The 13,745-nt window shown below is 30.2% G+C and overlaps 1 protein-coding gene across 1 annotated transcript; it reads left to right on the top strand.

Moving 5' to 3' along the window:
* Positions 1-3,197: 3,197 nt before the first annotated feature.
* Positions 3,198-4,015, top strand: LOC114321774 (uncharacterized protein At5g01610). Its single transcript, XM_028268985.2, has one exon. It carries the CDS (start codon positions 3,329-3,331, stop codon positions 3,827-3,829), a length of 501 nt encoding a protein of 166 aa, XP_028124786.1. The 5' UTR covers positions 3,198-3,328; the 3' UTR covers positions 3,830-4,015.
* Positions 4,016-13,745: the final 9,730 nt, after the last annotated feature.

The following is a 13,745-nucleotide window of genomic DNA, read 5'->3' as shown; positions in this document are numbered from 1 at the left end:
TATATAACTATACAAAATCACGCTGGTCAGATATCAATAGCTATCTGTTCAAATCAGTTTTGTATAAAAAAATAGACGGTGAAACAATTAACGGTTGATAAAAAAACTATTTTGTTCACATAGCTATCGATATCCGATCAACGTGATTTTTTACAAGCATATAGTACTCAACGAGTTCTACACATTGAACGGTTCGGATTATCAAAACGGGACCGGTGATGGGCTCGGGCCCAACAATACGGTCCAGTCCGATCTTAGACTGGACTAAAGCCACTGCCAAAAAAAAATAAGAGATTACCATTAATTCATAGAGGTTATATACTACTAAAAAAATTATAACTTTAATTATTCATGTTTACTATTCTTTGTAAATAATTTTTTTCAATATCGGATAATTTAAAACTTATTAATTACGATGGTGTTACATATACCAATTAATATATTAACTAGTGTACCAACACTAGTTATGACATTATTATCGATTCCACTCATTTATCACATTACAAATTTTAAAAATCTCTTAAATTTTGTCACATATACTAGTTAATATATCAAGAGTAATGCTAGGGATACCAAATTTTTTACCAAACAAATGACTAAATGTCTCACATGGGTGTGGGGTCCACAATTTTGTGGGCCCCACATCCATGTGAGACATTTAGTCATTTATTTGGTAGAAAATTTGGGACCTCTAACATTTTCCATATATCAATTGATACATATAACATTATTTTATTAATTATTGATTTAGACCTCCTTAAAATACCTACCCCACAACTCCCTCACTCACATGGAGGTTGGGAATTGAATGACAAGAAAAAGAAAAAAAAAATTAACCAATTAAAATTAAAGAGGATCAAGAGAATGACCCCTAAAAGGGTCTCAACCTTTATCCCATCCATAAAAAGACTCCCAAAAAAATGCTGAGAGAAACAAAGCAAACCACCCCACGTGAAACGCACGTAGGAGGGTAGTCGAAAACAAATTGCACTTTCTTAAGATGTCCAATAAAAACACTTTCCTTGTAACACCGAAATTCACCAACCCTCTAGAAAAATTATTGATTGATATATTTGAGATCAATCCTAAATTTTAATATTTCACCATTTTTTTAATTATTTAATATAAAATTATCAATTTTATTTTTTTTACCAACTATTGACTCTCTAAAAAATTATTAGTTTTGAGATATTATGTGTCATATCTGAGGCTAATCATAAATTTTCATGTCCCTTTATCTTTCTTAAGTTTCGTTTGGTATTAACTACGGTAGCCAATTTTTTTATGATGAGACCTTTTTAAGGTCGTTTGGTTTTTATTTTTGGGTTTTTTTGACTTTTATGAGAATAAAAATGTAATGATTATGATTTAGATGTAACATTTTATTTTATTAACTTATATAACTTATTTTATTTTTTTGTACTTTTTTAACCTCAAAACATTTACCAAATGAGGACTAATCACTTAAAAGTATAAATTTTACTCGTTTTATCAATCATAGTGGGCGTTTGAAAAGTTACTATTTTAGTAAATTATTTTAGTAGGTTAAAATTTTTATATTTAAGATGATAGTTGAATTTTTTCGTAGTTGGATATGATATTTGTAAGAAAAAAAATGAAATGATTATGAATTTGATGTGATATTTTATCTTATTAATTATTTTAATCTATTGTATCTTTTTATGAATTTAGTTCAAAAAAACAAAAAAATAACATTTACCAAACACCTCCGTGTATAGAGTGCCATATGACATTGCTTACCGACCAACCAATAACTTCTCAATTCTATGTGATTTCAAAGCCTGACCCACGTAAAAAAACCTACCCATGTAAAACAAATCATGCTAATCAACTCAAGCGAATAGTTCATATAATTTGTTAAAAAATCAATTAAATTTATTTGTTATGTAAATAAATTAACTTAAATATATTTTATTTTTAAGTGAAATTTAAACAATTTGCTACTTGAGTTGTTAAGTATGTGGATATTTGAAATTAACTTTTTAAGAATATTTTGCTTTTTTTAGGATATTAATTTTTTTAGTTGTATGAAAATACATAAATGATTGATGTCATATTTTCATTTTTTTTTTTTGACTTGAATTTTCTATATTATTCTTCCAAAAGCAAAAATATCTATGCACTCATAATGATAATTTAATTTTTTTCAAACTAATACAATAATTTTTTGACTCTTTTTTTTTTTTTTTTTTTCAGTGCATGCCTAATACATTTGGAAATTTTCAATTAAAAAGCCAATACATCAAACAAAGTGTATATATATTACAAAATTAATTATTTGAATTCAATTGCTATAAATATTGACTTATTAAATAAACAAGTCCAATTGTTCATTTGAAAATTAACTATTTTAATTAGAGAAAAATAGTGAAACATCTCCCTCTAACTTTGTATAATATGAGAGATTTAAGATTTTTTTTTATTAGTTAAGATCCCTCTTAGAGAAATTTCACAATTTCTCTGTGAAATCAAAGAAATTTCTTTGTGAAAATTGAAATTTTTTTGTGTCGTGATCGAAATTTCTCTGAATCAGACAAAATTTCTCTAAGTTGAATTTTCTCTATAAAAATGTTGAGGAACCTTGACTATTAGAAAATATTGTATGTCCTTTATCTTATAAAATCTTAATATTAGAGATCTTAAAAAAAAATTCCCTTTCAATTAATTATTTCATATTTTATATATAAAAAAAAAACTATGTAAAAAATTAGACACAGTAGTACAATTAAATATTTTGAATTTTTTTGACTATTTTAAATAAAATAAAATAAAAAATCAACACGTCAAATACCAATTTTTGGCCTCCTTAAATTTTAAAGCAATCTTAAGAGTTCACTTGGAATGTGGGTTGTTTTTTGGCTATTCTAGTCTAGAGTTAAAAAACTTCATTTGGAATAGGTTTTTTGATTTTTTAATTTTGTGAGAGAAAAAATAAAATGATTATGATTTAAATATGACATTTTGGATTATTTGGAGTGCACTAATAAGTACACATTTTTTATCTTTTTTAATTCATATCATCTCTTTATTTTTTTACACATATTTTTATAAAAATTTAAAAAATACACTTATTTAAATCATTTCAAACCACTTCTATTGTGTTGAAAAATTTATCTTATCCTTTTATGATTATTTCAACTTTAAAAAAAAAAATTCAATTTTAACTTTATGTGAAACGAAGACTAATAAATGAGCTCGCCTAATTTCAAAGACTCACAACTCATCCCCTCACTCCCTTTAAATACAGTTCCAACACTCTGTTCAACCGCCCGTCAAACCAAACCCATCTCAAATCTACCCACTCAAGATGTCTTCGCCGGCGATTCACTGCCTCTTTCTCCTCCTCCTAATCACCATCTCCTCCGTCGCCGCCGACGATACCCTGACGGTCTACCAAGCTCTTGAGAGTTACGGTTTTCCTATTGGTCTTCTTCCAGTGGGCGTCACAGGCTACGAATTGGACCCATCTTCAGGCAAATTCAAGGCCTATTTGGACGGAACTTGCAGTTTCAAAGTGGACGATTACGAGCTCAAGTACAAATCGACCATCTCAGGGGTTATAACCAAGAACAGGATCAGGAATTTGAAGGGTATCAGCGTCAAAGTGCTCATCCTTTGGCTCAACATCTCGGAGGTGATTCGCGACGACGACGAGCTCGAGTTTTCTGTTGGGATCGCTTCGGCCAACTTTGCGGTGGACAACTTTGAGGAATGCCCACAATGTGGTTGTGGATTTGACTGTGTGAATGGGGAGAGGAAGGGCGTCAAGCTCAGTCTGAATCGGTTCGTGTCTTCTCTTGTGGACTGAATTTGTATGGTGTGATGTGATCTGTGTTTTTATGCAGTTCAGTACTTCACGAGAAATTTTAAGGTTTTTTTTTTTTTTTTTTTAAATTTAAGAAATAGAATGGATGTTGTACCCTTTGATTCGGATTATGCATTTTTGCACCGAAAATAATTACATAATCAAATATAATCTTCTTTTATTTATATATATATTATATGCATTAATTAAATTTGATAGTTAAGCCTCGTTTGACAAGTATTTTTTTAGTTAAAAAATTATTAAAAAAAATTAAAAAGTTAACAATTTATACAAAAAAAGTCAAAGATTTTTTTTTCTTTTTATTTTTTATAAAAAAAAATTGTGAAAAATTAAAAAATTATCTCAAATATATTAATTTTTTTACATTATATTTTAATCAAAAAATTTAAAAATTTATTCACACACGCGGTCTAAGTAATTAAAACAGTTAAATAAAATTGATAAGTGCTCTGGTGTGATTTATGTGTCGTTTGGCAAACTTGACTTTTTGATTTTTTTTTAACGTTTTTAGTCTGAAATTTTTTTATTCGTTTGGTTGTTTTGTTTGATTTTTTTGACTTTTTTTATTAGAATAATAAAATTGTCCTCCACTTAAGAATAATGCTTTTTTAACTTTTTATTTATATATGGATCAATTTGATAATTTTATATTAAAAGTTAAATATTTTGTAATTTTGTAATTTTTTTTTGTCCTTATGTACTTATTTATGCCCAATATGTTTATCAAACCAAGGCTTAATTTCATCAACACCAACGCAAAAATTGACTTTACTTTTATTATTGAGCTTTCTAAATTTTTATGCACTATAAAATTAAATTATTTAAAAAATTATTCAAATTCATCTCTTTATATAAATAAATTAAATTTAAACATATTTTAAAATATATTAAATTTTAAAATTAAACTAGAGCAATTAATATTTAGCTTGACTTTCATAGATCTTATATAATTATGTTTGAAGTTGATTAAAAATTGACACGTTGTCACATCTTAGGGATAAATTAAGCGGCTATTTTTAAGAGTATAGTAATATTATATATACTAATTAATATATATATTAATATACTAATTAGTATTATCATTTTATTATTGACCACATTTAGGTCAAGTTTGACATACTCAAAATAATCTATCTTTTTATCTTTTTTTTATCATATCATCTCTCTATTTTTCTGCACACTTTTTTGTAAAAAGACAAAAAATACACTTATTTAAGTCATTCCAAACAATCCCTTATTATACAAGTTACAAATATTTAAAATATACAATAATATCATATCATCTATTAATATATTAATATATATATATATATATATTAATTAATACATATAATATTATTCTTTTAAGAGACTCAATCCTTTTCCAAGTAATACTACTTGATACTAAGGCCTGGTTTAGAATACTCAAAAAAATCTAAAAAAATTAAAAAATTACTAAAAAAATTAAAAAGTTATTATTACTTATTAAAAAAAATATAAAAAAAATTAATTTTACACGAAATTATTACAAACAACTCCGACGTCCCACCGGCACATAACTGAGTTTTTTAGAAAAATTGTACAGGCGGGTGCACAAACAACTCGGTGTTGTTCGGCCTATGGGGACCCATCATAGGTCCCCTTTTTGACAATTTGAACCGTTGAACGTGTAAAAATCGTCGAGTACTATATATTAGTAAAAAATTACGTTGATCGGATATCGCTAACTATATGATCAAATCAGTTTTGTATAAAAAAAAAAGATGCTGTTATCGTTAATGGTAAAAAAACTATTCCGATCAGATAGCTATTGATATCCGATCAATGTGATTTTTTACAGGTATATAGTACTCGACGAATCTTACACATTTAACGGTTCAAATTATCAAAACGGGACCCGTGAGGGCCCCCACAAGCCGAACAGCACCGTCCAATGAAATGCCTGAAAGTAGGCAACCATTTCTCATCATCAATTCACTCTGCCCAGACAGACGGCCGTACTACCTACTATCCTTATCTTCTCCTGCACACTAATTTATACAATTTTTTAATATACATTTTTTCGTAAAATGTCAAAAAGTTAACAACTTAACTCAAACAATCATTTTTTTTAAAAAACTTTTTAGTCTAAAAATTCAAAAAGTACACTTATTTAAGACATTCCAAACAACTCCTAATTTTTCTAGGCCACTTGATTGTTGTTTTTTTGCTCTTAGAGAATCTCAAACGGTTCACCTAATTTTTCACAAAAGTTGAGTAAAAAAATGATCATTTTCTCAATCTAATACAGAATGCTTCAATGGTTGATTTTCATCAAATCTGCTCCAGGGACAATCGGTTGGTCGACAGGTAAGACAAAATTTTTTTTTTGAATTGTTTGAACCTACCTATTTGAATTGTTTGAACCTTTTAGTGGTCGACCGGTTAGTCAACCGGCTGGACAATCGGTTTAGCTCTTTCAATGGTCAGGAACAGTAATTTGGTAAAATCAGTACCCTGTTCTCAATTTGATAATTTTTTTATTGAATTTTTATTTTAATATCAATTTAATGAAAAGATTGAAACACCAAAAAGTATTTTTTTTACCAAAATTTGAATCTATTGCCAAGTTTAAATAACACTCTCCAAGACTTGAAAACACAGTTCCGATGACCAAGTCAAAAACGTGACGTGGTGGAATCACGGCGTACCATAAATAAAACCAGGAGGGAACCACGAGGCCTCGTTTCTCTCGCGACAACCCCAAAAACCATTAGCCAAAATTAATGGGAGAAAAATATTAAAAATAACTCTTAATCGTTTTTGTTAAAAAAATATGTAGAAATTATTTTAAAATACATAAAAAAATATATAGAGATTATAAATAATTTATTTTTTAATATTTTTTATTAACAATTCTTAAATATATCATTAGTGAAACCCATTAATAAATTAGTGCCTTCTTGAGAGTTTATGAAATGTAAATTTTGACAAAAAAATAAATTAATACTAAAAAAATAAATTATTTTGTTTATCTGTAGTCTTTCGTTTTTTTTTTTTTTAAAAAAATTGACAAAAATAGTTTGCCTTTACATTTTCCAATGGGCTGTCATAATTATTTTTTTCTTCTTTTTGGTCTAGGAAATATTAATACTCCTATATTGAGATGCACTAAAACAATAGACAGATTGTTATTATTATTTTCATTAATGATTCATCCACATAAATTTTTTTCCCTCCAAATGTGATTTTTATCTACAAGAGTCTCAATTACATATATTCATACTGTACTTATATTGTATGAATATAGCGGTGCTGTATTATTTTTTATTCCAGATCTACTTGATGGGTTAGGGGTGGCTATGCGCCCAACAATGGCCCACTCAATCCACCCAAGTCTGATATTTGTAAGGATTGTGAAAAATATTTAGTCCATAATAATAATAGGAATCTGAAAAAAATATCATGAAATATATCATGAAAATTTTTGGTCATTTGATTAGTGTATAGTGTTTTATTATATATGTAATCTAAAGATAAAAAATCTTTCGTGATATTTTTTTTTATAATACCTAACATTACTCTTTAGTCCATGAGATCGAACTCACTGAACTGAAATTTTGTGTTCACTTGTGTGTTTGGTAACGTTTACGTTTTCAGTTTATATTTACAAAAATTTTATAAACTGGTTTTTGTTTATTTTTTGAAAAACATAAACTACAAACGCGTTTGGTAATTGACAAAATGTTTAAAAAAAATTTAAAATATAAAAAAGAGTGAGAAATGGCGAGTGGTGGCAAGTGGCGGCGGAAGACGGTGGTGAAAAGTGGTGACAATGGGTGGTGGGTAGCTGGTGGTGGTGGGTGGTGGCGGTGGGTGACGGTGGTGGTGGTGGTGGTGGTGGTGGTGGGCGGGTGGGTGGATGGGTGATGGTGGCGGGTGGTAGCGGTGGTGGTGGTGGTGGCGGGTAGTGGTGGCAGGTGGGTGGTGGTGGCGGGTGGTGGTGGTGGTGGTGAGTGGATGGGTGATGGTGGCGGGTGGTGGATGGTAGCGAGTGGGTGGTGGTGACAGGTGGGTGGTGGTAGGTGGTGGCAGGTGGTGATGATGGGTGGGTGGGTGGGTGACGGTCGCGGGTGGTGGATGGTAGTGGCAGGTGGGTGGCGTATGGCGGGTGGTAGTGGGTGGTGATGGTGGATGGGTGGGTAACGGTGGTGGTGGTGGTGGTGGTGGCGGCGGGTGGTGGATGATGGGGGGTGGTGGCAAGTGGGTGGCGGATGGCGGGTGGTGGCGGGTAAGTGGCGGATGGTGGTGGTGGTGGTGGTGGTGGGTGGGTGGGTGGGTAGGTGACGGTGGTAGGTGGTAGGTGGTAGGTGGTAACGAGTGGGTAGTGGTGGTGGTGGTGGCGGGTGGTGGTGGCAGGTGGATGGGTAGTGGGTGATGGTGGTGGTGGTGGTGGTAGTGGGTGGTGGGTGGTGGTGGCGGGTGAGTGACAGGTGACTGGTGGTGGTGGGTGGCTGGTGGTGGTGGTGGTGGTGGTAGGTGCGTGGTGAGTGGTGGTGGCAAGTAGGTGGTGGTGGCGGGCGGTGGATGGTAATGGCAAGTGGTGGGTGGTGGCGGGTGGATGGCAGGTGGGTGGTGGGTGGTGGGTAGTGGTGGTGGTGGTGGTGAGTGGTGGGTGGTGGTGGCGGAAGACGGTGGTGGAAAATGGTAGCGGGTGGTGGCTAGTGTTGGGTAGTAAAAAAAAAAAAAACTCAAAACTCAAAATGGAAACACATTTTTTGTGTTTTCATTTTTTGGCCAAATTTATAAACTGAGACCACTGATTTATAAATCAAAAATTTTACCAAACAAGTTTTTATTTGAGTTTTTAAAATTTTTGTAAATATAAACAGAAAACTAAAAACGTAAGTGTTACCAAACGGCACCTTAATATTTGGGTTAGGCTTGTGCCCATTAATACTACAACTATGGGCTGGGTTGGGCCTGAAACCACTGATTTAGATTGAAGCCAATAAAGACTCTCTTCTTCAAAAAAAGAGGTGGTCCAGCCCAATCCAATAAAACCCACCACCTAGTGGAGAAACATCATCAAAAAAAGGAACTCGATTCATCAGACTCGAAATCAAAAAGTTCTGCCGCGTGCTCTCTTTCTCTCTCTCCTGGAAAATTATTACTTCGTTTTAAAATAATAATTATTTTTAAGGAATTTAACCTCTTTTTTATAATATAATTATTGTATTTTAAAAATATTAATTTTTTTAAATTATTATTTGATAGTATATTTTTAAAAAAAATATCAATTATCATAATTGTATTTTTTATGTTATTAATAAATTTAAAAGAAGGGTAAAATAGTAAATTTATATTATTTTATTTCTTCATTTTTAAAAAGGAACTAATATTTTGAAATAATAAAAAATAAAATAAAAAACTAATATTTTGAGACGAAGAGAGTAAGTATTTTTGGAGATTCACGTCACGTGTCTAAGTTCTATCAATCTCATTCACAAATCATTATACTCTCTCATATTTTTCAATCATTCAATATAAAATTATAATATTTCACTTTTTTTTATCAATTTTAATATCATAAAGTACTACCGTGATCCCGACAATACCCAATAATTATCCCTCCCTCTCCTTCACAACCCAATCACCATTGCGGCCGTAGCCAACAGGGAAGCGCTCTTACGACTTACCTTACCACTGCAGCCATGAACTATGTTTGCTTTGCGAAATTGATTATTTTAAATAATTTTTTATTTTTTTTTAAAAAAAAATTATATGATAATTTTTAATAATTTTTTTTTTTTAGTTAAAAAATAAACTTTCCAAACAAAGTCATCATAAAAATAAAAAATAAAAAACTATTCTAAATTTGGAATGTTTTTACAGTATAAACTATTTTTTTTTTTATCAAAATTTTTAAGTGTATATAATTTGATTATAAAATTGAATAAAAAAAAATCTTTTTGAATTATCGGACATAAATAATTCATAACTTTTACTATAAAATAAATATAACAAATTGAACTTATATTTCTGACAGTGTACCTTTTTAGTATAAAATAAATCTAACATTTTTTTTTTGTTTTTTTGGAACTGAGGAAATATGCATTACGAAGAAGAGAACAAATTGAACTTATATTTCTTACGGAGTATCTTTTTAGTGATGCAGTCCAGACAATAGATGATTCAACTCAAGTTGATAAAAGGGTCAAGTCAACTTTGCAAGTTGCTTCCAATAAAAATGCATAGCATTCCTACCTAATTCATTTAGATTTTTAAAAAGTATAATGTTTTTTTTGTCTTAAATTGAAGATATTGTTTGATTTGTTGAAATCAAAATAATCATACACAAAGAAGCTAAAGAATAAATAATTTAATATTTTGTTTATTTCAAAAGAAAATATTTTCTTAATATTTTTTATGAAAAGTTAATTTTTGAAAAATAATTTCATTACAAAATATTTTCTCATATTAGATTGCAACTTGAAAGTAATATACTAGTAATTGTATGTATTAGTGGTGGTAGTGGGTTTAGGCGTGGTGGTGGTGAAGGTGGAGGTGGAGGTGGAGGTGGAGGTGAAGATATAAGATGTATGGTAATCATGGTGGTTGGTTGGTGGTTGGTCGAGGTGTTGAGTTATGTTAGATATTTTTAAAACATCAATATTCAATTTAATTACACTAATATACTAAAAATTGAGTTTTAATTGATTTATTTCTTTATTCTTAAACTAATCAATAATTGAGAAATAATAAAAATAAATTTTGAAGGTTTTTTTATTTTAATTATGGGAGAGGCTCTTCACGTCTCTATAAAGTCGTTACCTTGAAGCTTATCCATAATATATATGCATACAAATTCATAGGTCGATTAAATAATTAAAGGGACACTACCTCATTTTTATTTTTTTTACAGGACAAGCATTCGGTGCATCTTATGTTAAAAAAATAAAATAAAAAAGCATTCGGTGCAACCGCCGCATCTCTTTTCCAACACTAATCTCATCTTTTCCCTTTGGAATCCACTATAAATTAAAAGGGGAGTGATTGAGAGCTCTAAGTAGAGCTGGCTCTACTGAGCTGGCAACCAATTAAAAAAAAAAAAAAAAAAAAAGACAAAACAAAAGCCACTAAAAGACAATTTAATGCTAGTTTAGAGGTGCTCTTTTAGAGCTCTAAAGCAATTTTGAAATTAAAATTAAGGATAATAAATAAAAAAAAAACAAGAGTGATTTAGACCCCCTCAAACTTCAACCCCCACTACCCCCTACACACACATGGCGGGTGGTGATTGGAGGAGAAAAAAAGAAAAAAGAAAAAAGAAAAAGTGACCAATCAAAAAAGAAAGGGAGTCAAAAGGGGTGGAGGAAAGGGGGTCCCATTTTTTATTCATTTAATAATTATATATGTATTGATATATTTTCTTTTCATAATCAGTTTTATGTGCTCCTTCAACCACACAGTATTATAACAATCTTAAAACACAAAAATTAAAATAATATACTCCAAATAAATTACTAAATTTTTTATCAAATCTTTCACATGAGTGTAGAATCTACACAAATTACATGTTTATGAGTCTCATACCCATATGAAAGATTTGATAATTTATTTAAAATTCCTAACATAACTCATCTAAAAATGAAATGAGACAACAGAGCAAAAATTTTAGGATGAAGGATAAATGCACTGTATTCCATCAACCAACTTATGGCTCATGACAGCCACAAGAACAACAATAAATAAAATAATAGCAATAAATTAATCAAAATGAAACATTATTCTAACAGTTTGATGCATTAATTTATAATTGCCATATGAGTTGGTCAGCTCGTGGGTGGCTCTTCAATTGTGGCACTACCTACCTTTTCTTTTCTTTCAATAGCTCATCACAACTATTTGATGCCACCACAAACAATTGGGTCAATTGACATCAACTAGGTTGTTAATTCAAACTCAAAAAGTTGGTAAAAACGTGAAATTAAGATTCAATATCTCAAATTTAAATGTTTTAAAAGGTTATTCGAAATTTGTTTGATTATTAACTTTAAAATTATAAAAAATTAATTCGAATCCCGTCAGGCTTGACTATGAGAGATATAAGAAGAAAATTGTTGGTGTTTGTTTTGATGCTATAATTGCATTTCCAACCCAGGCACTTTTGCCTAATTAAAACTAGCATATCACCCGTGCTATGTATGGATTGTGTTTATAATTATCTATATATGTGAATTGTGATTTTTAAATTTTTTTTTAAATGTCTTCTTTTTTTCCTTTTTTATATTATATTAAAGTTTAATATTTTGATAATAATCATATGCGTTGGACTTTTCAAGGAATTAAATGTCTTTTTTTTATTATATTATATTAAAATTTAATATTTTAATAATAATCATATGTGTTGAACTTTCAAAAAATTTTTTTTATGCTTGTTCTTAATATATTAAAGTGTTATTATGAGAAATAATAATTATATGTGTTGGGACTTTTCAAGAAATTCATATGTGTTGGATTTCAATAAATTTTTTTATACTTGTTCTTAATGTATTAAAGTATTATTATGAGGGTAAGACTTGGGAGTTGAGAAAAGTTAATAAATGCTAAGAATTTTAATTTTTTTTTAAATCAAAAAATTAAAAAATTTAAATTAAAATATTAAAACACTCACAAAATTTAAGGTTAAAAATTCTGTTTTACTAATATAAAATATAGATAAGGCTAGAATGTCTATGCTATTTATGCAAAAGAGGGTGTTGCCAACCAACTTTTCCAGTGGCCTAATGATTACATATGTGGCTTTGTTTAATGAATGTTGGCTTAAGAATGTTTATTGCTCTTCTTCTATTTTAAGCTAAGAGTTTGAGCCCGACCTACTTTTCCCCTTGCCTAATACTTTTTAGGTCAAGTTTGGGAATACTAAGGGCTAGTTTGGGGTGTTCTAAAAAAGTGCACTTTTTATTTTTTTTGATTAAGAAAGTTGAAAAAAAAAATATGGAGGTTTGGGTTAACTTTTTGACTTTTTATGGAAAAATGTGTATTAAAAAATTGTATAAAAAAAATGTGTAACAGATGATTAGAGAGGGGTGGCCCCCGCCGTACAACCGGCTGGAGTGAATTGGAGTTGGAAATTATTGGCTAATTTTTGTACAAAGCACTGGACGGTTTTGTTTGGCCCGTGGGAGTCATCACGGATCCCATTTTAATAATTTGAACCGTTCAGTGTGTATAACTCGTCGAACACTATGTACCTGTAAAAAATCACGTTAATCGGATATTGATAGCTATCTGATCAGATTTATTTATTTTTCAATCATTAATTATAACACCATCCATTTGTTGTACATAACTGATTTGATCATATAGTTATCGATATCCAATCAATATGATTTTTTGCAGACATATAGTACTCGATGATTTCTACACATTGAATGGTTCAGATTATCAAAACGGGACCCGTGATGACCCCCATAAGACGAACAACGGTGTGTGTAAAAACCACACCCAATCATTTCTTTTTTCTTCACTGCCGCACACAGCAGCTGCACACACATCAATTCGGTGAATAGTGATTTTGAAGAAATTTTTTTTTTTTTTTTTGTGAATAGTAATATCTTTTTGGATTTTGGAGTAATTTTTTGACTTTTTGACTTATATAGGATAAGCCAAACCAGCCCTAAATAAGTGTACTTTTTAACTTTTTATGAAATATGGATTGGGTTTGAGTTGGGTTTGAAGTGATGTGTTAGAGATGTGATGTGATTTAAATAAGATGATGTGATTTAAATAGGATAGTGACTTTTTGACTTTTTGAATTTTTTAAGAGTTGCCAAACTTGACCTTAGTATAGCCTAGGCTTCTTTTAAAGAAGTAGTAGAATTTGGTTGAGTATTCTACTTTAATGATTTACCATTAGATAATTTTATAATAAATT

Source organism: Camellia sinensis, chromosome 14 (genome assembly GCF_055761805.1).
Source record: "Camellia sinensis isolate YWXY chromosome 14, ASM5576180v1, whole genome shotgun sequence".
Classification (NCBI taxonomy): Eukaryota; Viridiplantae; Streptophyta; class Magnoliopsida; order Ericales; family Theaceae; genus Camellia; species Camellia sinensis.
Note: the sequence above shows the minus strand (reverse complement) of the source record. Positions and strands in the feature narration are given on the sequence as shown.

Coding starts and splice junctions, on each gene's coding strand:
- LOC114321774 (XM_028268985.2), top strand. CDS start 3,329: ATGTCTTCGCCGGCGATTCACTGCCTCTTTCTCCTCCTCCTAATCACC.